The sequence below is a fragment of the Thunnus maccoyii genome, chromosome 13, assembly GCF_910596095.1.
Source record: "Thunnus maccoyii chromosome 13, fThuMac1.1, whole genome shotgun sequence".
NCBI classification, from domain to species: domain Eukaryota; kingdom Metazoa; phylum Chordata; class Actinopteri; order Scombriformes; family Scombridae; genus Thunnus; species Thunnus maccoyii.
Window position 1 is genome coordinate 29,192,133 of NC_056545.1, and position 22,197 is coordinate 29,214,329.

The following is a 22,197-nucleotide window of genomic DNA, read 5'->3' on the forward strand; positions in this document are numbered from 1 at the left end:
CAAGTTTTATCAATTTAAGTCAGCCAGACCTACTGTATCATAGTGCTTTGAGTAATTCAGTGACTCAATATTTGTTTTTAACCACGCTATCCAGATAACATAAATGAGAGGGCCTGAACCAGACAGTTCTCATAATAAATCCCTAAATACAGAGAAGATATCTTACTCACATTTACTGGCAAGAGTGAAATAATACTAGAGAGAAAATTAAATTGTCCCTGAATGTGATTCCTGATACTTGGAAAAAGTTACTTGGCAGGAGGGCAAATTCATTTAAGTAATTACAATACAGTCCATAATTAGGCACACCGCCTATTGAACCTAGGCTAATGTAATCAAATTAGCTGATCCAAACACGACTTTACACTGAGACAATTGTAATGAGTTAATGCGATTGAGGAGCACTGTGAACAATAACACAGAAACATTTAACAAGAAAAAAAAAGATACAACTGCCGAGTGAAAGAGCAAAGACAGAGAAGTTCAGTGTCAAATTCAATTAAGAAAAGTAACAATGACGTTCAGGTTCAGTGATGGGCCACCAGACGTCACCTCACAATATTTTTAACAATATGTGTAGCATGTTTCAAATCTTGACCCAATCTTGTCACAATATCTAGAGCCTAAGGTGATGTCATCAAATGTCCAACCAACAACATACTATAAGGAAAAGGAGCAAATTCTTCCATTTGAAATCAAATCTTTGGCATTTTTGCTCTTAAAAATGACCTAAATGATTAACCAATCAATCAATATAGTTCCCCATTAAATTTCTATTGATAAACGAATCAATAATTAGATTGCAGGTCTACTATAGATAAGAAGGGGTTATTTTGTTGGTGTCTAAGACTCTCTCTCAAATACAGCGTATGCAGACAAATAAGTCAAACAATCAAAAGCCAGCTGAGCTTTAAATGTGAAATCACATGCGCGTGTTTTCTTTTAACCACAATCACTCATCTTTCCTTCTTTTGACGTCAACACTCTGATAACATGCCCCCATTGCTCAGATTTCGACTGAAACACCAAATGAGGTCTTATTATGTTTGTCGGAGGACGTTTGCTCTCTTCCTGCTCTGACACACACGGCTACAACAGGGACTCAAGGAGCGCACGGCCTTCCTGTTGCTGCAAGCTGCGATTCATGAACATTTCCTCTCTGTATCTTGACCACTTGATGTTTTCCAGGACGCACCTGCAGAGCGATTGATGATGAGTCAAACGCTGAGGTCAAGGTCAGCTACTGTGGTTGTATTGTCCTGTTGTATTGTGACACTGAATCACAGCCTGCTGTTAAAATTCCAGATTAGTCCCCGGGAGACATCGGAATGACCCCTTGAAATGTCTTTAAGATGTCTAAACCATAATGTCATCATGAGAGTGTGTGTGGTAAAATGGTAGCGTTTTTCAGGTAATATCTCTCCCTCAGGGTGTAACAAGCGGGCCTGAGATTGCCTGTGTCAGCACATGTGATTGTTTTGGCAACGGTGCTGAAAAGCACACACAGGCTTCGGGCAGCCAAGAGCAAATTCAGGCAAAATGTGAAGCTCCGCTCGCTTTCATGTCTCACAGGCGAAATGAAAGTCACCAGCCTGTCTCTTGGAACTAATACGCACTCACCTGAAGCAGATGGAGCGCCCTAGCTTAAATGGATATCTGCTGTTATTCTATATGAGAGTAGGATGGTTTCATGAGAGACGTCTGTGCCCAAGTTAAAACAGACTGTTAGAGGCATTCATAACTGCCAGCTACAAAAATGTAGTTCCTGTTGATGCTGAGAGTTGACACAAGAGAGATGGTAAAATGATGATTGAAAGTTCATAACCAAATATGAACACAAGTCAGTCCCTTGTTTCTATTTCAGGAGGCTAAATCAGCTAAATCAGAAGCAGTTTCCTTGACATGAACCTATCCTCAGAAAAATCATGACAAATGTTTTCCTGTTAAGTGTAAAATGATGCTCCCTTCTAGATAACGCTATTAAATTTTTTTTTACCTGAATTAATTATTTAGAACTTCTCATTCGTTAAAACATTTGCAAAATACTCGCGCAGCTGTGCCCCAATTTCTAAATCGAAAAAGATGGCAGGAGGGGGGGGAAACAAGGCTGCGTGTACTATACAGCTATCAGTGAAAGTAGGAGTTTAATACATTGCTAGAGAGAGTGACGGCTGAGCCAATGTTGCAGCAGCTATAAAGGGATTATTCTTCCCTGGAAGACATAATCATGTGTAACACACTTGTTTCAAATCCTGTGAAAAACAAACAGGTGTTTCAGCTTTAAATCCATCCCTTCATCCTGTGGCACACATATAGGAGAGAACCTCCCAGGAGCACATATCATTCCTTGCACCTTTTCTGTCATTTCCCTGTTAGTTATGATGACTTATGTCAGGATGCTTTCAATACCAATCATCCAAAAAAATACACTTTACATATTGAAGAATGGAATGTCTGGAGATATTTTTAAAAGTATGCTAAAAATGGGCAAAATATGAACTTTAACATGTAAATAACAGTCACCGCAGAGAGACTAGAGCTGTGATTTACTGAAAATGAGTCTCAGTATTGAGTGAATGTCACCTTGGGACACATCATTAGTCCAATTATAGATCCAATTTTTGCACATTTTAAGCATATCTGAAATATATATAGGTAGGCTATGAAGTGTATTTTTTGCTGTATGAAAAAATTACTGAAACTACAGAAACACACTCATGAATAAATTAGGAAATGTGTGAAACGACTGACCTGAGAGCCCCCACAGAAAGGTGAATGAGAGCAAAGCAAGTTTCCTCGAAGTAGTATAGACCTCCATGGTTCATGCAACCACAGTTTCCACTTCTCAATGTGTCAGTGTCCTTCACCCAGCTTTCTATATATGAGCTGTTTCGCCTCAGGCAAAGCTCAAGTCTGTCAGGTGGTTTTTCTTCCAGTCCCCCAGCAGAGACGTTCGCCGGGGAAGGTAAGGGACACTTCAGGTGAGGAAACGTGGACGACTCCTGATCCCGCAGCGCAGGAATCCTCTTTTCTGACTTCAGGTGAGATGTTGATAAAGTGTAAACTGGATCACCACCTTCTACACCGAAGGTCTTCCGCGACTCTTGTCCTCTTAACGCTCGGCTGCGTCTGAGAGTCCTTCCTTATCGACAGCGCTGCGAGTCCAACTCTGCAAGTTGTCATCCTGTGTCCTTTCCACAGAGAGAGAGAGAGAGAGAGAGAGAGAGAGAGAGAGAGAGAGAGAGAGAGAGAGAGAGAGAGAGAGACTATATATAATTACTGTACTATATATAATTAATACATATCAGTCTTAATGTTATGTTAATGTTATTTTGTTTCCTTGATTCTTGATGCTTTTTCTTGATGCTTTTTTTTAAAATTTAAATTTGAATTTGAGAGAGAGAGAGAGAGAGAGAGAGAGAGAGAGAGAGAGAGAGAGAGAGAGAGAGAGAGAGACCTGCCACCTCAGCGAGCTGATGTCAAGTTTGCCTCATGAGCTTCAGAATAAAACATCTAATTTACAAACAGGTTCAGTGAATGATTTGCGCGACTGCCCTGCTTTTATTTTGAAATCAAAGTTGACTAATATCCGGTATTTAGTTATATTTCACAGCTTGACGCGGGTACACCTGTCCGCTTATGTGCAGGTGCAACAGCTACTTTTCGTTTCGATGATACTTCTGAGTAAAAAAAAAAAAAAAAGAACAATGTCAGATTTTCATGTCACAACAGATGTGATACAATAATTGTAAACCGTGAAAAATATGATTACATGGTTAAAAATGCCTCCTCGGTTTGTTTTAATGTCTTGAACAGGCTAACAATGTAACACATGGTGGCAGTGGGACTAATGCTGGAATAATCACATTTATCCTTGAATGGAAGAAGGTATAAAAGGAACTATGAATTGATTAATTCATAGTTGAATCAGATCATTTCTCTTAAATACTTGTCATATACAACAAAAAAATAAAATAATTAATGATAAAATAATGTCCTCAGTTGAAACGGGAGGGGGGCAGGAGGGGTTGTAAGGCAGGCAGGCATACTGTGCTTGTACTTGTGCAATTTGCCGATTCTAAATACCGTTGCTCAAGGTTTTTCAAAAATAAGCCTATTTCCAAACCTACACAAGTAAAGCTCCATCCTTTCCTCTAGTCTCCTCTTGAAGCTCGTCGACTCCTGTTCTATCATGTGTGAAGAGGTGAGGGTCTGAAAGCAGAGAAAGACTGGACTCAGCTTGACGTGAATTCCCAAGGTGAGCTCACCCCCCGATGTAAAAATATGGACTGACCTGTGCTCTCTGAGGTGGTCAGAACCCTTTATTTCATTTCCTAAGGTTGCCCAGTTGCCTCAGCAACAAGGGTGAGGCTAATGCATCACGACTGCTCAATTATGAGAGGTGAACAAGGGTTATCCCTGTGATTAAATCCAAAGAAGCAGGGTCCAATCCTTATAAGGAGGAGATTTTGTTGTGTTGTTGTAAATTGCATCTGTGCCTCCAGCTGAAATCTACAGCATTCAGGGAAAAGCTATCAAAACAGGCCTATTTTTATTTTGGTGTAAATATAATTTAAGCAGAGAGGCTAATACTGGATTCTGGACTAGACTGCTAATCCAAACAGACAAAACAAAGTGTAGTCAAAAGATGAGCAAACATGACACCTGCAGGCCAAACATACTGTTTTCCTCCAGTTGATTAAGGATTACATTAAAGATACAATGTTTTCTTTCTTTCCTTTTCTTCTTTTGAATTTTATGAAAAGGTGTCAAATAGTAGTGATATACATGATGTGCACCCCCCTAATCCCTGTATCTGCCACTACTTTAAGTCCATATGCTCCTTATCAAACCAATATAGTACAAATACCATTAGTGGATAAATCGTAATAGTAAATAGTACAAAGACATTACTCATGCTAAGAATGTCACATGTATCTCATGTCTGACTTGTCTGAGGTCTGACTTATATATGAAAAGTATATGGACTTACATAAGTTCATTACAATAGTGCATTATATGTTCACACATACCCATACACACGTACAAACATGGCATATCAAGAGTGTGAATGTTCATTATTAACCTTGGAAATATTAAACATTTAAGATGTTTTCTCAAAGTCCGAAACAGGAGTTAATTTATTACATCCATGAAAAGTCCTACACTGAGGAAAAGTACAGCATTCATATCCAGGAAGAAGATCTTACAAGAGTCTAAAGTACAGCACAAGAAACCATGAATATGCAGTCGACTGTGTTTGCTATTGCTGTTCATGAGAATCAAGACTGGCACTCCCTGCAGTGAAATTCCACAGGTAATGTTAAGATAATTGAAACCAGTCTATCAACACAGGCTCTTCTAAATTGCAGTTGTAATAGTCTGTAGGCCGTTTTACTGCAAATATTTGCAATTTATGCATCACCTGCATCACTTCATCCTGGACATTGGACATCAGTACACATTTTTACTGTGTATTGATAACTGCCTGCATAAAAAAAGAGTACAAAGAGTGTATGATGTCCACAGAGTCTATTGTTTTTATGATGAGATTATCTCAGATTATGCTCTATATGGTAGATGTGTGAAATCTGCCTGAACCTGCATAAAAGTATCATTGGTATTGTCTTATGAGGTTATCATCGCTGCTCTAGATACTATAGATTTAGTTTAGAGTGCTGTAGCAGATGTTTTGTTTCATTTAGCTTCAGGTCATATTTATTATATTTCAGTTTGGGACTTGTGAAGTGATGTTTATAGTTTGTGAATGGGTCATTTCCAGAAGAGTCCCCCTCCTCCTTTTTTAATTCAATGCTTTCTGCTCCAACAGAAGCAGCATGGTGCAAGTTTGACCTGTAAATCTAATGCTTTGATGACAAAACAATAATGTACATTTGCCAAAAAAAATCCTGTTGTTTCTTACATATATATTGCATGATTGTAAGCCTATTACACATTCACATTACAAAAGCAAAGAGCCCTATCAAATATACAACAGCAGGGCACAATGAAATATTTATTTACATGATGTATGTGTAATTACTTTCATTGAGGCACCTACAATGCAAATTAAACAATGGCAAAATGTAACATTAATTATTGACTAACTGACTGAGCGAGACATTTTATTCATAACAAAAATACAGTACATGTCTTTCTACTTGTTTTGCAGCCTTAGTGCATAAATTGTGTTACACCGGAAAAAAAAAAATCACAGATTCTATTTACTTGTATTTTATACTGTGTTTGATTGAGTCTGAAGAAATGTTCAGATATTCGTTCCAAAGGATAGTATTCAAAAGGTCAGCAGTATTGTCTCTGCACATGCATCACAGCCTCTCAATGGGTCAGTTGCGGGTTTGCTTCCTTCAGAGGCACCTTTGAATTATTAGTCAGCCTCTTCACATCTGTCACCCTGTTTTTATTTTTACTTTATTTGACATTTTATCAGATATTAATGCCTTTCTAAGCAGGCTTCAATAGATTTTATTTATCAGTGACCAGAAATTACATGAGTGCCATTTTTACACTGGCATGTGTGGATTTTCAGCAATAGCTATATATCTCCATCTCCTGGCCAGAAGGGTGAATTACACCCTCCAAGCCTCATGCACCCCATTCAACTACGAGCTGCAATTGTATCCACTGAAATCTCATGTTACACAGTAATATGCCCATTTAGCATGCTAACATTTTAGCTACTCAGCACTAAACACAAAGTACAGCTAAGGGTTGTGGGAAGCTTCTCAGTTTAGCAGGGATTTAGTCATAAAAAGTATTGGACACATAGTTAATATGGACCTAATGATGATGATGATGCTAGAGGAAAATGACCATGTCATCCTGAGGGGAATATGAATGTCTCTACCAAATTTCATGACAAACCTTCCAATAATTGTTGAGACATTTCACTCAAAACCACAAAAGTCAACCTCATGGTGGCGCTAAAGGAAAGGTCAGGGGATCACCAATGTCAGCAAGATTCATTGTCTGGGAAACATGAGTGTCTGTACAAAATGTCATGGCAATCCATCTCAGTTGTAGAGATAATTCAGTCTGGACAAAAGTGGTGGACCGACCGACAGACGGACATTCGTTGGTATCCTTAGAGCTACGCTGGTAGTGCAGTTAAAGACGGAAAAAGTATCACATCCTGTTGATTCACTGGGGTGTCAGTACATCCGCAGAATTATCTAAATTGCCACCTAATTTCCATGCTCTGTTCTAGGGAAACAGACATTTTTTCTGCACTTCTGCAGTCGTTCAACTTGGTGAACCTGGATTTGCTATTGCAGCATTACCCTTAATTTCTAGTTGAATATTAAAGACCTTTTAGATCATTTATCTATTTATTATTGTTGTTATTATTATTACAGTTACATTATTGAGGACAGAACATAGCATGATTCATGTGTAGCCATATCTGATTTTCTAAAGGCACATACAACATGAAATCTCTCCATATAAAGCAAGGAATCTCTGTCTGTCTGTCTGTCTGTCTGTATGTTTGTCCTTTGCATATCTCGAGAACTGTTCTACTTCACACTTGGTGGGTGCATTGCTGCGGACACAAGGGAGTGCACTGTTGAAATTTGGTGCAATTTGGACACACGACACATTTAATATTAATAAACTTGAAATAAACAAGCAAATAGCAAGCTGCTCCGCTCTGCCGCAGCTGGGCACGGCTTCTGGGCTCTGCTACTGCATGTCATGGTCAGAGCTATACAACCCTGCCATGTAAGACAGGAGGGGATGACATCGCTCTTCGATTGATAACGTTAAAAGTTAGACTTTGTTGTGGGTTTCCCAACTCCTTTTAAAAAAGATGAGAGAAAAAGAGAGAGAGAGAGGGCAAGCGAACTGAGCGCAAGAGCAAGCGACAGAGAGACAGCGCTGGTGAGGAGAGACAACAGTGGAAAGTTTTCTCTAAGAGAGAGAAAGCCTGTGAATGACAGAAAAAATGTTGGGTTTCCCGGCTCAATTTAAAAAAGATGAGAGAAAAGAGAGAGGGAGGGTGAGCGAACTGAGAGCTGAGGGGGAACTGAGGGGGAGCGGCTGTGTGAGGCAGGAGGGCAGAAGTTGCTGCAGTGACATATAATAATAATGAGAGGGAGACAAATAGTGCATTTAAATAGGCTAGAAGTCATTTTGCATTTTGTCCTGTAGCTGTTTGTTCCTGCAGTTATCAGATGGTAAAATGTGTTTTTGAATGTTAAATCGCAGTGTCACCGGAGCTTATAGTGAACCTGTCTGACCACAGCTCTGCAGCTCTGCTGAGCTCAGTCATCTGCAGGTTGCAGGTAAACTGATCATACTGTCAGTAAAAATGTGACAGCAAAGGTTTTTTAGAATGCAAAAACTAGTTGATAGTAGAATAAATTTAGATGACAATAAACTTTTGGTTTTGGTACTACTTGATCTGCTATTGATGCAGTTGATCACAAATTAATTTTACTCAGTGTAGTGTCTGAAACTGTTTTTGACTGGTTTGCCTTTTATCTCTCTGGCAGAGGACTGGTCTCAAGTGATGATCAATTCTGAAAATGCCCTAAAATAACTTGTGGGGTTCCCCAAGGATCAATGTTAGGGCCAGTACTTTCTAATTTATATGTATTGTCTCAGAGGTAAACTTTAGGGCTGATGTGGGGTATGTCACAAATTCTGCTTTTTATCATCTCAAAAATATAACTGAAGAGCAGCACTTTCTCTCTCTCTGAGTAGGGCATGCTTTAACACTCATGGGCTACTTTATCAGATGCATCTGAGTAATCTCATGCATTCAAATATAATAGCTCAATCCTAAATTTGTCTTTAAATAATATATTCAATGTTTGTTGCCTTAGGTGAACACATAGGTATGAAACGGTAAAGCTGTGTAACACATTTTTACTTTCAAAATAGACTATCTCCTTGATTAATTGCACTCAATTATTGAGCTACTCAAAGTATTCTTCAAGGTTCACATCAAGGAGCAATATCGTTCAAAAAAATAAAGGATCATTAAAAAAAAGGAGCATTCAGTCCTCTTCCTCTTTATCTATCAGGTTCATGCACTTCACAGAAGTAATAAATGCTCCCAAACCTTTTCAAACTAAATGTTTTCTTTTTGATATACAAGTATTCTTTGGTCTCCTAGTCAGATATCAAATTTCACCACTTATGATGCTTGTGCAAACTTTTGTTAGTTTTTGAGCACCCCTAGCACCTCAAAAATGCTAAAAGCAATTAGGGGGCGCTATAGAGTCAATGTGCCATGCCCAAGCCCAATTGCGATATCAAATTGAAACACTTACTGGTAGTATCAACTTACAGTATCTGAGACAACCTACTGCTCAAAGCAATACACAGACTCATTATCACTGTGTGGCAAATGACAGTGAGTGCCCCATTTATTGGTTTTCAGACATGTAAACATACAAGACGGTGACCTCAAAACAATCACATACAAGACGTGGTGTCAACCAATAAAATATAAAATATCATATTTATTTTTCATATACTGTATACCCAAACAAATGAACATTGCAAGTTTGCAAAAGCCGGAATGCTCAAGAACATTGATATTCTTAAATATATATATTATAGATATATAAGGTAGATTCAATATATATAGATTCAATATGGATTTATCCATTGTTTGATTCTTCTCTACACGGTCCTTTCCTGGCACATTGCACATAACCTCAGGAATCTTGTTCATAAAGGATTCAGTTTGATTACTGGTCTATGGATGAGTTAACATTTGCAGCTTATAGTCGTAACCTGACTAGAATTCCCAGATCAGTGCTCTTAGGTCTGGTTTATACCTGTTAGCAAGCAGATTATCACAACCACTGGTGTGATCGCATGTTATCTGCAAGACTGGTCTGTTTCAAATACCAGTTTGTAGGAGGTGCTGGTAACTTATCCATCTACCACAACTCCACAGCTGCAGCTAGAGATGCTCCGAACTACTGGCCACCAATACACATTGGCTTACTGTATATTTACACTACAGTATAATATCAGAACATTTTCATTTTGGCTGATACCATGGCACAAAAAACAATCAAGAAGATAAAGAATGTCCTTACTGGTGTGGCAGTATTTCAGAGTATCTAGCAAATACTACATTAAGTTCAGTTAGTGAACAACAGGTTTAACTTGTGCAGGAGGAAAAACTCTGACTATCGCCAACCTTGTCAAGCATTTGAATGTGCATCAGAGCTATCATTATCCATCCAATGGTGTCAGCACGAGAGCCTAACACATAACTGAGTGTTCATACTGCCGTATAAACAGGTGTCCACATTAGTAAGTACCATTAGCATAGCACTGGCGAGGTCCCTAATTGCACTGATGCATCCCTAGCTGCAGCCCAGTGACACGTGCAAAACATAAGGCATAAATCAGCCGTTTCAATGCTTTGTGAATTCAGGTCCAGACCCCAACAGTCAAAATAAAGGCAGTTTTTGAATAAATACACGCTATGGTCCCCTTGCTGCCTTGTTTGCTACATCCTACTGAGGTAGACAAATGCATACTGCAGTAGTCACCTTGCCAACCCCCACACTCCCTGATGAGGCAATATTTATCTACACTAAACAAGCAGCAGAACCTTTGTAGTGCACATTAGACTAAAATAATAAGTATATACTTCTTGGATGTTGCAGCTCTGTAATACTGTTCCCATATTATATTTCTAAACAAGACATTTGCCATATTGTGCATCCTCATTCTTTTTAGTTTAAGTGATCTAATCATAAATCTGTTCAAGAGAGCTGAAAAGGTTTTTGCACACATCCATGCTTCATAACAGACAGAATTGGTCACCTTTCATGTTGCTTTGCTGGCTGTAACACTTGCTTATTATATCTTCAGTCATTACACGTCCAAAACACTGAGTAGTAGTTAGCATGTTTCTTTGTTGTTGTATTTCAGGGGGTAACCGACGGCAGTTTCGAGGCACTCCACCAGGGAGCCTGCTGAGAGGAAGTCCAGCTCCACCTCAATGAATTTCATGTAAATGGCCAAACGTTGAGACGAGCCTTCGCTTCCATCGCCATCCTCACATGTGATGCCACCGCGGCAGTTCTCCTGCAGGAAACGTGTCACGGCGGAGGGTTCACTGTGGACGTAGTGCTTGCTAGAACCCTGAAAGTGCTGGAAGAGACACTGCTGTATGGTCCTATCCTCAGCTATGCCTAGGAAGCAGTAAGTGACTTTGGCCCCAGTCCTGTCACTCTTCCCTGCTGCTTCATCACTTTGTTCCCCGTTTTCTGACTCGCACTGAGGTAAGCTATGGTCTTGACTATCACTCTGGGGGGAGGTCTGAGCTGACGACGCCACCTCATAGCCAATAGCATAGAGTCCATACGCCTTGGGGATGTCCCCAGGAAGGAGGTAGTGGGATGTGCCTGTGCTGCAGCCTGCTGCTCTGGACTGGGAGACAGGGATCCAGTCCACCTCCATGTGCAGCTCCAGGCAGCGTGCCTCGCTGATGGTTATGTCCAGGAACTTGTAGTAAACATTCTTCCAGTTCATCTTCTGAACTTTGGTCATGATGATTCGGCCCTCGGGCTTCTCCGGGTTAAAGTACTCACGAAGCCTCTTGCCCAGTGGCACCTGCGAGCTGATTTCGGCGTAGTGGTAACGCACATCCTCGCGCCAGCGCGTGTTGTACCCCACCCCGAAGATGGCCAGCTTGTTGGAGAGGTGCAGCCGTGAGAACTCGGTCCACGTCTGGAAGTGCTCCCATTTCAGCTGCACCGACTCAAGGATACGTATCACAGTCTGCATCATGTCCCTTTTTCTGCAAAAAAACAAAGATACATGACAATGACAAAGTAACACAATGTGTTTCCTGTGTTAGAAAGTGTTCTACAAGCTTGGGTGTGCACTGAGCAGCTGTATCAGTTTTGGAAAGATTTGAATCAGGATTTGGACCAAAAAAACTTCACGGGGACTTCCCTAATCTCTACAGATGATTAACTCATATTGGTTTATGCAAAGAAATATAAACTCGCACTATATATTCTCTCAGTATATGATTATTTTGTGTCTCCTGTGATGCCTTTGATATTATATATAGGGGCTAAACCACAAATATAAAACAAAAGAGCACCCAGAGGAGACAGATGGGGATTCCTTAGAGATTTGAAAAATTCTCACTCCCAGTGATGCTACCAAAAAAGACACTCTAGCAGACAGCAAGGTACATAGATTTGAGAATCATCAAACTCAAACCATTAACTAAAAGCATCTTAAGAACAGGATAATCTTTGGCCCATTGTATATTTGTAGGCTGAGATAATATTTACCTTAAGATGCTTTTGGGATATAGTGCTCTGATCAGTTTCCACTGGCGGAGGCTCTTCCAGATTGAGATTTAATTGGGGAAAGACGACTGCAAAGACTACAGTTTTTGCTAAGTACATCCCTCTTAGAGTAATGTCAAACAAATGACAGTATTGGCCTTTTAACAGTAATTTGCAATGATCCTGCTAATTCACAACTGACAAATCAAAGCTCTATATCAAACATTCAGTTTACAAAGACAAAAGTGAGTTTAGCCTTTGTTCGAGTTGACTTACTGGGTTTGTTCTGACAGCTCTGCTTGAATCTGTAGAGCTCTGTTTTTAGGCACCTGGATTTCTTCTAGAGATAAAAACAAGCACATGTATTAGTTCAAACCCACTGTTTATGCCGTTTACTCCTATTTGTCCACAGCTTGCTAACATATTTACCAGTCTCCATGTCTCCCTCCTGGAAAGCAGAGTCCAGCACCTGGTTGCACCAGTCCTCCTGGGAGAAGTCTTCCAGGGTGCTGCCATCAGACTCCATCTCCTGATACAGGCCGCTGCTGTTGATCAGCACTGGGGCACAGCTCTGGGAGTCCCAGCCTCCCTGACCGAACACCTTCTCCAGCTGTTCTATAGTGTAGCTGCTCTTCCTTTTGCCGATTCCATGCTCCTTCACACGGCTGTAGCAGCGCCGCAGCGTCTGTGTGTGACAGAGGATAAATCATCAATGTGCTGACTGTCAACTCTGCTGGGACAGTTTTACAGTATGGTGGCTCACATCAGAGAGGGTCACATAGAGAACTTTACTTTATGCTTTCATAGGAATGTAATCTAATTACTCATGACACTCACACTGAAAGGGCAAGTTTGACATTGTGCAGAGCAGTGGAGAGAGCAACACACACTTCTCTGAAGTTCAACTAAACTGAAGTTTGACCCCAAACACACTGACCTCCAGAACGCATGTCCAGTGGGATTCTGACCTTTATGGCAGCTGGGAGGTATGATGATGGAATTTATGATTTGACTGTTGAGAGGCGTGGTGGAAAAGTTAATTTTGTGCATCTCTAGAATTCCAGGACATATGTAACTCTACTGTCCAATCCCAAGACTTTAATATAGTGATTATTTACATTCTGCTGTAGTCTGTAGCATCCTAGTTAGCTGCTTTGTATGATTAAGAAATGCTCTTCATTCTGTGCACTTCTTAGCAAACTATCTGTAAACTGTTATTGTAGGAGTTTTGCATTGCAGAATTGTGACTGTAGTAAGTACAGAGTATGTTCTTTGAAATTTAATTAAATAACCTGGTCTCCTGCAGAAAACCTTGACTTATGTGTTATTTCTACAACCTTTTTGAACTCTGAATTACATTTTGAAGAACATGCCATTTCAATACTGATGCTGAAAAGAAAACATCTTGGGTATTATAGCCTGACTGATACAGGATTTTTGAAGTCGATATTGATATTAGAGATTTCAAAAAATCCAAAAATGATATACCAGACCATTTCTTCTTTTTTTAAAAAACATTACCCATAACATAAATTAACATTTTTGACAAGGTTGTTTTTCTAACAATTGCAACCAAGAAATATTCTGAGCATGATGTTTCACAGTTGAAAATAAATTCATTACTACTCTCTGGTGGACAAACTATAGATAGGCGACACCGTTTCAAACAATATCTCTCTCTATTTCAATATCTTGTTATCTGCAATGAGCTAATATCAGCAGATATATCAGCCTGGCTGATTTATCATTCAGGCTCTGATGCTCATCTAATGCAGTGGTGTCAAATTCATGGAGATGTCACATTAACATGAAATTTTGACACAATCTATAAAACTGTCATCTCTGATGACCAGTGATACATATATTTCTACTAGCTACATTGTTACATGTGCAAGTAGGTGAGAAAATAAATTAAGGAATGAGACTAAAAGCTTTCAGTAAGTGTTGATTTCACCCTAGTAGATCCAATAATGTGTGGGCTTTGGGATGAGTGATGTGCATAAAAAGACTGTAAACTCATGATGATCACCAAGATCATCATGAGATTTTTATCTTGAGACCCTACCTCATATTTATTTCCTCATTTCTAGCCACTGTTTACTATGATGTGTATTGATACCACATATCAGGGTATTATGTATCGTATTATATGGTGTGTAAACTGAGTGTAGGTGGGTTTACTGCGTGAAGCTGCATGAGACAAGTGTGGTGTGTTAAACAGTTTGTGCAAGATGAGAAAAGTCCTGATATTTAGTACAAATACAACATTTCTCAGTGTCCACAGTCTGCCACTGTGGGCTAATTACTGATCTTTGCATAGTGTGATTAGCTGTTAGTCAGGTCAACAACTGGACTACTAACGTGTTACAGACTTCTTTGGGTGACCCTCTCCTGGCCCTCATGTCTGTACTGTGCAGCCCCATCAGCTGCAGGGAGAGGTCCTGATGATGGAGGAACAACATGTTACTGTTACAGCCATTGTTATGTCCTCACAGCCTGATTTAGTAGTTACCTTCATCCTCTCCCGGCACTGGGACGGGGTCCTCTCGTAGCCCAGTTCCGACAGAGCTCTGGACACCCGCTCGTACATGGCGGGACCGGGGGCCTTACCGGAGAACACGGTGCCGGCCACCTCCAGCTGCTGCATCCTCGCCTCCGTCAGTCTCTCGTTGCCCCACACCGCTATCAGGGCGTTAGTCTCGGACGGGGTCCACGACATCCCCCGGCACGCCGTGAAGCTGTTGGAGGAGGAGGAGGCCGCCGTCCGGCCCGCGGTCCCTGAGCCCACGTTCAAAGGCGAAAAGCGGTTAGGCGTGGAGGGATTAGAGTGGTATTGATTACTGTCACTCAAATCCTCCGACTCAGGGGATGGCACCTCGGTTTTCGGTATCTTCAACGGCCTCGATATCTCCGGAGAATGCTCTGCGTTGCTGGACGCCGCCATGTTGCCTCTGTTGCTAAGGGGAGGGGGAGGGAAGGTGACGTCGGGCAACACGCTGGAAGGTGTGGAGCAAAATGCGGCGTGGATTAAAGCAGAGCCTCGTAGGTGGATGCTGCTGGTCTAAATAAACAAACAAATAAACTCCCGCCAGAGACAGTGAAGTCCGGACTGCTGGAACACGTCAGAGCCCCCCAGAGTGCATTGCACGCAATTAACACAGCTGCCTCAAGTATGGGGCTGAGTGTTCTGGAGGGCCTGGTGCAGTTTTGGAATGGAAAATAACATAGTCCTTCCTTGTTTGTTTGAACCATAGTCTGTTTATAGAACATAAAAACAAAGGGATCTTTAAAAGTGGTTGACAGTTCTTGGTCGGTGGTTGGAAGACCTAGGATAATATGTTGTCTATGTTAAATAAATAACACATTTTCCTTTAAAAAAAAAAAAAACTTTTACAATGATGCACGTGATCTATTGGGAGCGAACTATAGATTTTCTCAATCACATCTGTATAATCCCCCACATTGACAACATTTTTGATTTCACCACTCTCAGTGGGTTAGGAGTTTTTCTAAAGGTGGGATGAAAGCTGGAAGCTAATAAGAAAGTGTTGCGATCAGATCAGACACAAAGTGATCCCACATAATCTTAATCTTATCATATGGATTGTGTTCATTGGTTGTGAAGACATTTGCTTGTGTCTTGCAGGGGCTCTCTCTCTCTCTCTCTCTGACAGCTGTGGACTTGCACACAGACCGCGGACGCACACACAGTTCCAATCTACTCTTCGGGGATCCGCGGACACAGACACACTCCACATGCGCGCACTAGTAAACAAGGCTGCAGCATGATAACTTTCCAGAGTTGTGAATATTACAAACCGCTGTGCAGTGTTTTTCGGATCAGCCTCTAAACTAAACGCAATAATCTGTTACACCGACTGGACTGCTGGACTAAACACAGTCCCTTATTGTTTTACACAATAGGACTGTTTTCAGCAAGGGCGATCCATAAGAGCTGCTTTATTACAAACAAACCCACCTTATAGACCTGGAATCTGTGTGTGACCTCTTTATATTCAGTCAATGGTGAAGATGTGCAGCAGAACACCGAACATACCGTCAGATCTTGACCGATCTTGTTAAGTTAACGCTGCTGTGCCACGTGCGTAAATGCGCACATCACTCTTTCATTTTAAGGACGCACTCATCGTTTCTGCTGCTGTGTGATGCTGCAGGTATTTATTAAAATAAAGTTTATCAAAGGAAAATAATCGACCGCACAGCAGCTGTGGTCAACAAATAGAACATCAGTACTGATGCAACATCCCAGACACCTGAATGATATTAATGTAAGATTCAGACATTAATCTAACACGTTTCAGACCTGCCTGAGTCACATTAATAGCTGTAGCCTATTCTGACAGACATTTCAGTAGATTATGTTATAGATGCAAGTAGAAGTAAAGGAAGCAAAATCCATGAAAGTTGGTTTTGGACTGTGCGTGCGCATCTCTGTTAATTAAAGACGCGCAAATTGAGGCTTTTGTGCTCTCTACAGTTTTCATTATGGACCAATCTCTGTGCTGACATGTGGTGGAAAGCCTGAAACAGTGTAAAAAGTAATTTTACTGTCTGTAATACATCCATGGCCTGCATACGTCTTGTTATGTGCAGCACCGTATCCCCCCCGCTCCACTCTGTTACATTGAAATACCAGTTTTGAGGAGCAGAAATATGTGGGGCTCACCTGAAACCATTCGGGGTGAAGCAGTGGCAATGGCCCCTTGGCCCCCCTACTTGCCAGTGGTGTCTTGTCTATTCTCCATGTAATCAAGGACTGATTGACACCTGGGCTGCCAGGTGAATAACTGCAATCAGCAGCTACACCGTGGTCCTGAGCGTCAGGATGGATGTTGCCATTGCAGTGTGGTGTGCAACTTTTATCACATAGTTTAGTACAGTGGTTTTATATAATTTCTGTCTGTCTGTCTGACTATCTAATAACACATAGTAATTCACTTAGAAGCAGATGCATTTCAGTCTTGCTCTATACGTTATTTTAATATCCATAAAATAAGAATACATTTTATTTTTTACACACAAAAAACATCAAAAGGGAAAGGCATAGTAGTGAATCCTTGAAACATAAAAACATACAGCTCAAAATGACGTCTTCCAAATACATGTCTGATGTCTAGTTTCTCTTTATTATTGATAAAGCCATTAAGCAGCTTACACAAGAAACAAATGAAAGCATGCAATGAAGTGCTGATGACTCCACTGCCATGCAGAATTTGTCAATTTATGCCTTGTATCACATTAAGGTATCAGCATTAATCAATACAACACTGAACCAAGGACTTGACAGTAATGCAGTGAGTGACTGTTGTGGATGTTCTGTGGTTAACACACACACACACACACACACACACACACACACACACACACACACAAACACCCACAGACACACACACACATCTTTGCAACTCGTGTGCTGGATTTCAGTCAACTTTCAGTAGACTGACAGAAATTGACAGTCAGAGAGTTTATATGTATACTAATAACATGACCATAGACACATGCAGAGAGGGCAATGTTTATCCAATGCTTTAATCACAGTAAACAAGCTGACTGCTAATGTGTGACAAAGTTCATACTGTACAAGTATAAAACTCTAACATTAGTAGAGCTCTTGTTTCCTCCTATAGTTAAAAGACTTGACACCTTATGTACCTTATATCAATAACAGAACACAAGCTGGTTTGATCTCAGCAGTAACAAAGCAAACTCAAATGAATGCTTTGTTCATTATTTTGTATGATACCCTATATCTGCTTACCTCACCCTGTACTTACCTGAGCAGATGGTAGGTTCCAGTTAGGTGAGGCTTAGAAGGTCACTGGTGTAAACTGATAGGAGAGTCTGTGGTAGCTGTGAGGTTTTAGCTGTTGTTTTTTTCTTCCTTCAATTATATATTAATTCATTAATAGTGTTGTCAATAAATGCCACCCTTTTTGCATGTACACCTGCCTACCGACCTGCTTCTTCATCATCCCCTTTAAAGTTACCTAGTGCCAAACAATATTTTCTACCCTTTTCAGAATCAGAATCAGAATCAGAATCAGAATCAGAATCAGAAGAATCCAAATCCTTTTTATTAGCCAGTATGCAAGCATACAAAGAATGAGTCTTGGCGTTTGCTCTCACAAATGTAACAAGCAAAAATAAGGTAATAATAGACAATGTAATAAACAAAATAATATTAAAATTAAATATAAAATGTAAGATCTATTAACAGAATAGAATTATAATAGCTTTGAAATGGGATATACATTTTATATACTACTATATGTCCTGCTGCAACATGTACTGTATATTGTGCTTAATTGTAACAATAATTACCTGCTGCTAATAGTAATGTGCTTTGTGTTATGGTTATGTCTTAATGTGTCATACATGCTATTATGTAATGGACTGCTGAATTATTTTTTAGATTCATGCATTGATATACTTTATTGTCAACATGGGAAAATTTTGTCTTTGTCTTATTTGTTTTGAAAAATAACAGTTGACAAAAAAGTCATGAGTGTAGGATCTATAACACTCTATGCAGTGTGTGTGTGTGTGTGTGTATCCCTAAACAGCAATAGTGAGCCTAAAAAGCAGCCCTTGTTCAACTACTGTCCTGTACATACTGTATCTAACTCATATCAAAATATAGGGTTGCTCTCATGTATTAACAATACTTGGCGGAATTTGCAGTTTTGAATTTGTTAAACATGAATCCAGAAAGTCTTAGCATAGCTATCCGCCACTGAAACTCACTGTTGTTCTCCATTACTCCACCAAGGGGCCAAAGTCCAACAGGACAGTGTCATCACAAGGCGGTCAACGACACCTTTTTATTGGATTTTCAGTAAATAATTGGTCATTTGATGGCCCAATTGATGGATTGTGTCATTGTTTACTTCATCTTTTCTGTGACATGTGTTTGATTGGCTGCCTTCAGGGACTACAAGTCATTCCAGCTTGCTCTGCCATCTGTCCAGTGTTTGGCTGTGTGTGTGTGTGTGTGGTCAGTGGGGTCCTGACCTGGCCAAAGGGACAGTAAAATCCTTTTTGGATCAAGTCTACACACTAGCTGTCCAATAAAGGTCAAAGACAGGAAACATTGGACAGTCTAACCTTTACATGTCAAAACTGCAGCTGTCAATGAGTTGTCAGGAAGAGATGAAATGTGCCTGAAATAGCTTGTACCATTTCTGATTGGATTTGTATTTGGACTATATATACTTTCTGGAAGTGTGGCTCATACTGGGATTGAAATCTGTCAGTATTCCATTTCCACTATCAAATGACCAAAACCACAGATTAATTGATCTACAAACAAGTATTATGTGTCCAAAGCCTGATATATCTTATTCCTCTGTGTCATAGAGCTCCATTGTTCAAAAACCATTGAAAACACATCAGTGAGCGTCACTGTTGGACTGGCTGACATGTTCCTTCATTACCATGAACAAACACACTGTAGTTTATTTTGACTCAATTTCACATATACTGTCCTGCTACCTGAAATACTCACTAGATCACCAAATGTGGATTAATCCTCGACCGAAAACAGTCTCGAACAACACACCAATTAGAGCTATTTAAGTGATGTTAGCTACAATTCCCAGCTGTTTTAAGCAATGGTCTAGCGTTTGAGTGGATGGAAATGTTGATCTGTCCACCACTTTGGTCCAGACTGAAATATCTCAAAACCTATTGGATTGTCATAATTTCTTTTTTTTGTGCAGACATTCATGGGCCCCAGAGGATGTATCTGACTGACTTTTGTAATCTCTTAACTTTTATTCCAGTGCCACTATGAGGTTGACATTTGTGGTTTGTAGTGAAGTGCCTTCAATCAAATATCTTAACATTTACCACATGTATTGGCTCACAGTTTGGTACAGACACTCATGGTTCCCAGTTGATGAAGCCCAATGACTTTAGTGATCTGCTGACTTTTACTCTAATGCCACCATGAGATTGACATTTTTGGCTCAGAATGAAATATCTTAAAAATTATTGGATGGATTGCCATGAAATTTGGTTCAGACATTCATGTCCCCCCTACGGATGAATTGTGAGAACTTTGGTGATCCTTGTCCTTTTCCCCTAGTGCCATCATCTGGTCAAATTTTCAATTTGTTCAACACTTTACTTTTGCAGGTATTTTTTTCATAAAACTAACATTCCAATCAGTCTCTGCTGTACATTGTGTTTATTGCTAATTAGCAAATGTTAGCATACTAACCTGCTAAGCTAAGATGCTGAACATGGAAAACATACCCTTTCATACATCGGCAGGTTAGCATTGTCCTTGTGAGCAGGTTAACATGCCAATGTGAGCATTTTGCTCAAAGCACGGCTCTGCTTAAATAAAGCCTTACAAGCCGCTGGTATGTCTGTAAAACGAAAGTACTGTATATATTTTTGACACGTTTTCTAACATCTTTCATAAGAATTAATCGGCTTGGGGTTGAAAGCCACAGACAGAGTAGCATCAAGTCAGAAAGTATTAAGAGACGGACTGAACACGTTGTTGGTTTTTTCATGGGTGTTTTTTGACAATAAGAAAGTCGTGGAATACTGCCAGAATATCGCCAGCCTTATTTTTTTAAAACCCACTGACTCTTTAGAACAAGAAAATATGTAAAAAGAAAAAGATGAATGTATTATTTTGCGGTATGTATATTTGGTTATATGCAACAATGATGTCTTCTCTAAATGCTTTACATAGATTCTTTTGGTAAGACAAGTGCAGTTTGTAGTTATATCAGTGAAATGACATATATGCTATAGAGCTAAAAGTGCATGCTGCCAAAATAAGTGTTTATTATATTATAAAACTTTGTGCACACCACTAATCAGCAAGTGGCTCTGCAAATCAAGTTTAGATAATAACTTTAATATTTGTCTTATTAACTTCCAAATAAGCAATGTGGATGAGTAAAAGTGTGGACTGCTTATAACTTTTTCAATCACCACTTACTGTATATGTATTACAAGTCATGAAAATAATTTTCCTTTTTAAAATAAGCTTTAATGCATTCTCAGTGCACAATTGCCTGTTTAAGATTGTGTATTGGACTACAATGACTTCATACTTGTACTAGCTGGGATCTCAACAAGAAATGCTGAGGATGTTAAAATAAAGTATTCCTCACCTGGATTTTTAACTGGCACAGTCAAAAGCAACAAGGTCACGTCTTCTGTGGTCTCATTTGTGTTTTAATATTCCTGAAAGCACGTCTGAACAAAATAGTGAGGATCTGTGTTAATCTATGTGCCATCAAGAGACAGCCATTATATTCTTGGGACATACAGACATAATTTAAAATTAATGAAATGGGCACATGTTCAGGACACTGGCTTCACCTTTCAATGCCATCATCCCTTTGAACGCTTTATGAATTTGAAGTTTGAGAATAGCTTTTTTGTAATTACAGAATGGATGTGATCATAATCCTGGGCTTATCATCAAAGGGATGATTTGCCTTTTCAAACTTAACAGATTGCCAAAAGATTGGTTTTGACAGAGATAGAGGAAGGTATCACTGTGAATGCCACAAAGTTCTGTTTGTTTGAATTGTGTTTCTCTTTGTGTTGCTTAATTTCATAGAGGAGGTTGTTTTGATTGTCTGAGCCCACACATTTGAAATTGCAGTTTTCCACATCACTTCATTGTCACTGACCCGAGAGAGGATGACTGTGGTCTGGTTTATTTGAACCTGATGTATTTCCCATAAATGTGGCCATTGTGGGTCTATGTGTCATGCTAATTTTGCTCTCTCCAGTTCCGTTATAGAGATTCCAGTGATTCACAAAAAGACATTCATTGCACAAAAGAACAAATACTGGGGCAAGGAAAGTCAATGTACAGTAACTGTTACCTCAGAGAAACTGCTGG

The 22,197-nt window shown here is 39.8% G+C and overlaps 2 protein-coding genes and 2 long non-coding RNA genes across 8 annotated transcripts in view; 2 read left to right on the forward strand and 2 right to left on the reverse strand.

Annotated features, from left to right (window-relative positions):
- Positions 1-4,329, reverse strand: part of esama (endothelial cell adhesion molecule a) — a 56,410-nt gene extending 52,081 nt beyond the window's left edge. Inside the window, exons 1-3 of the mRNA XM_042431273.1 lie at positions 4,295-4,329; positions 4,131-4,212; positions 2,752-3,191 (exon numbers count right to left, since the gene is read on the reverse strand). Coding sequence (XP_042287207.1) covers positions 2,752-2,818 — 67 coding nt within the window. The 5' untranslated portion in view covers positions 2,819-3,191; positions 4,131-4,212; positions 4,295-4,329. The remainder of the gene's footprint in view (positions 1-2,751; positions 3,192-4,130; positions 4,213-4,294) is intronic.
- On the forward strand, positions 3,614-11,009 carry LOC121910190. Of its 2 annotated transcripts, XR_006099618.1 has the most exons (5): positions 3,614-3,647; positions 3,817-3,888; positions 4,159-4,258; positions 5,124-5,317; positions 10,924-11,009. It is a non-coding gene; the product is annotated as an uncharacterized LOC121910190 (long non-coding RNA). The 2 variants fall into 2 exon arrangements; XR_006099619.1 differs by lacking the exon at positions 5,124-5,317 and having other exon boundaries at positions 10,924-10,999.
- On the reverse strand, positions 9,724-17,141 carry LOC121910188 (myb/SANT-like DNA-binding domain-containing protein 2). Of its 4 annotated transcripts, none has more exons than XM_042431270.1 (5): positions 16,987-17,081; positions 14,812-15,295; positions 12,729-12,984; positions 12,576-12,639; positions 9,724-11,794 (listed from the first exon to the last, which is right to left on the reverse strand). In XM_042431270.1, the coding sequence occupies exons 2-5, from the start codon at positions 15,241-15,243 to the stop codon at positions 10,894-10,896; spliced, it is 1,653 nt and encodes a 550-aa protein (XP_042287204.1). In that variant the 5' UTR covers positions 15,244-15,295; positions 16,987-17,081; the 3' UTR covers positions 9,724-10,893. The 4 variants fall into 4 exon arrangements, with proteins under 4 accessions (XP_042287204.1, XP_042287205.1, XP_042287203.1 ...); XM_042431271.1 differs by having other exon boundaries at positions 14,812-15,256; positions 16,987-17,078; XM_042431269.1 differs by having other exon boundaries at positions 14,812-15,625; positions 16,987-17,077.
- A 1,267-nt stretch (positions 17,142-18,408) lies between these two features.
- On the forward strand, positions 18,409-19,187 carry LOC121910886. Its single transcript, XR_006099750.1, has 2 exons — positions 18,409-18,468; positions 19,090-19,187. It is a non-coding gene; the product is annotated as an uncharacterized LOC121910886 (long non-coding RNA).
- The last annotated feature ends 3,010 nt before the right edge of the window (positions 19,188-22,197 follow it).

What these genes read in the sequence shown, in the direction of transcription:
- LOC121910188 (XM_042431270.1), bottom strand. Translation starts at nt 15,243, where the DNA reads ATGGCGGCGTCCAGCAACGCAGAGCATTCTCCGGAGATATCGAGGCCG. An exon ending in AGTGCCGGGAGAGGATGAAG is followed by an intron (nt 12,985 to 14,811) that starts GTAACTACTAAA and finishes TGTCACACACAG; the next exon opens with ACGCTGCGGCGCTGCTACAG. An exon ending in GGAGGGAGACATGGAGACTG is followed by an intron (nt 12,640 to 12,728) that starts GTAAATATGTTA and finishes TTTTATCTCTAG; the next exon opens with AAGAAATCCAGGTGCCTAAA.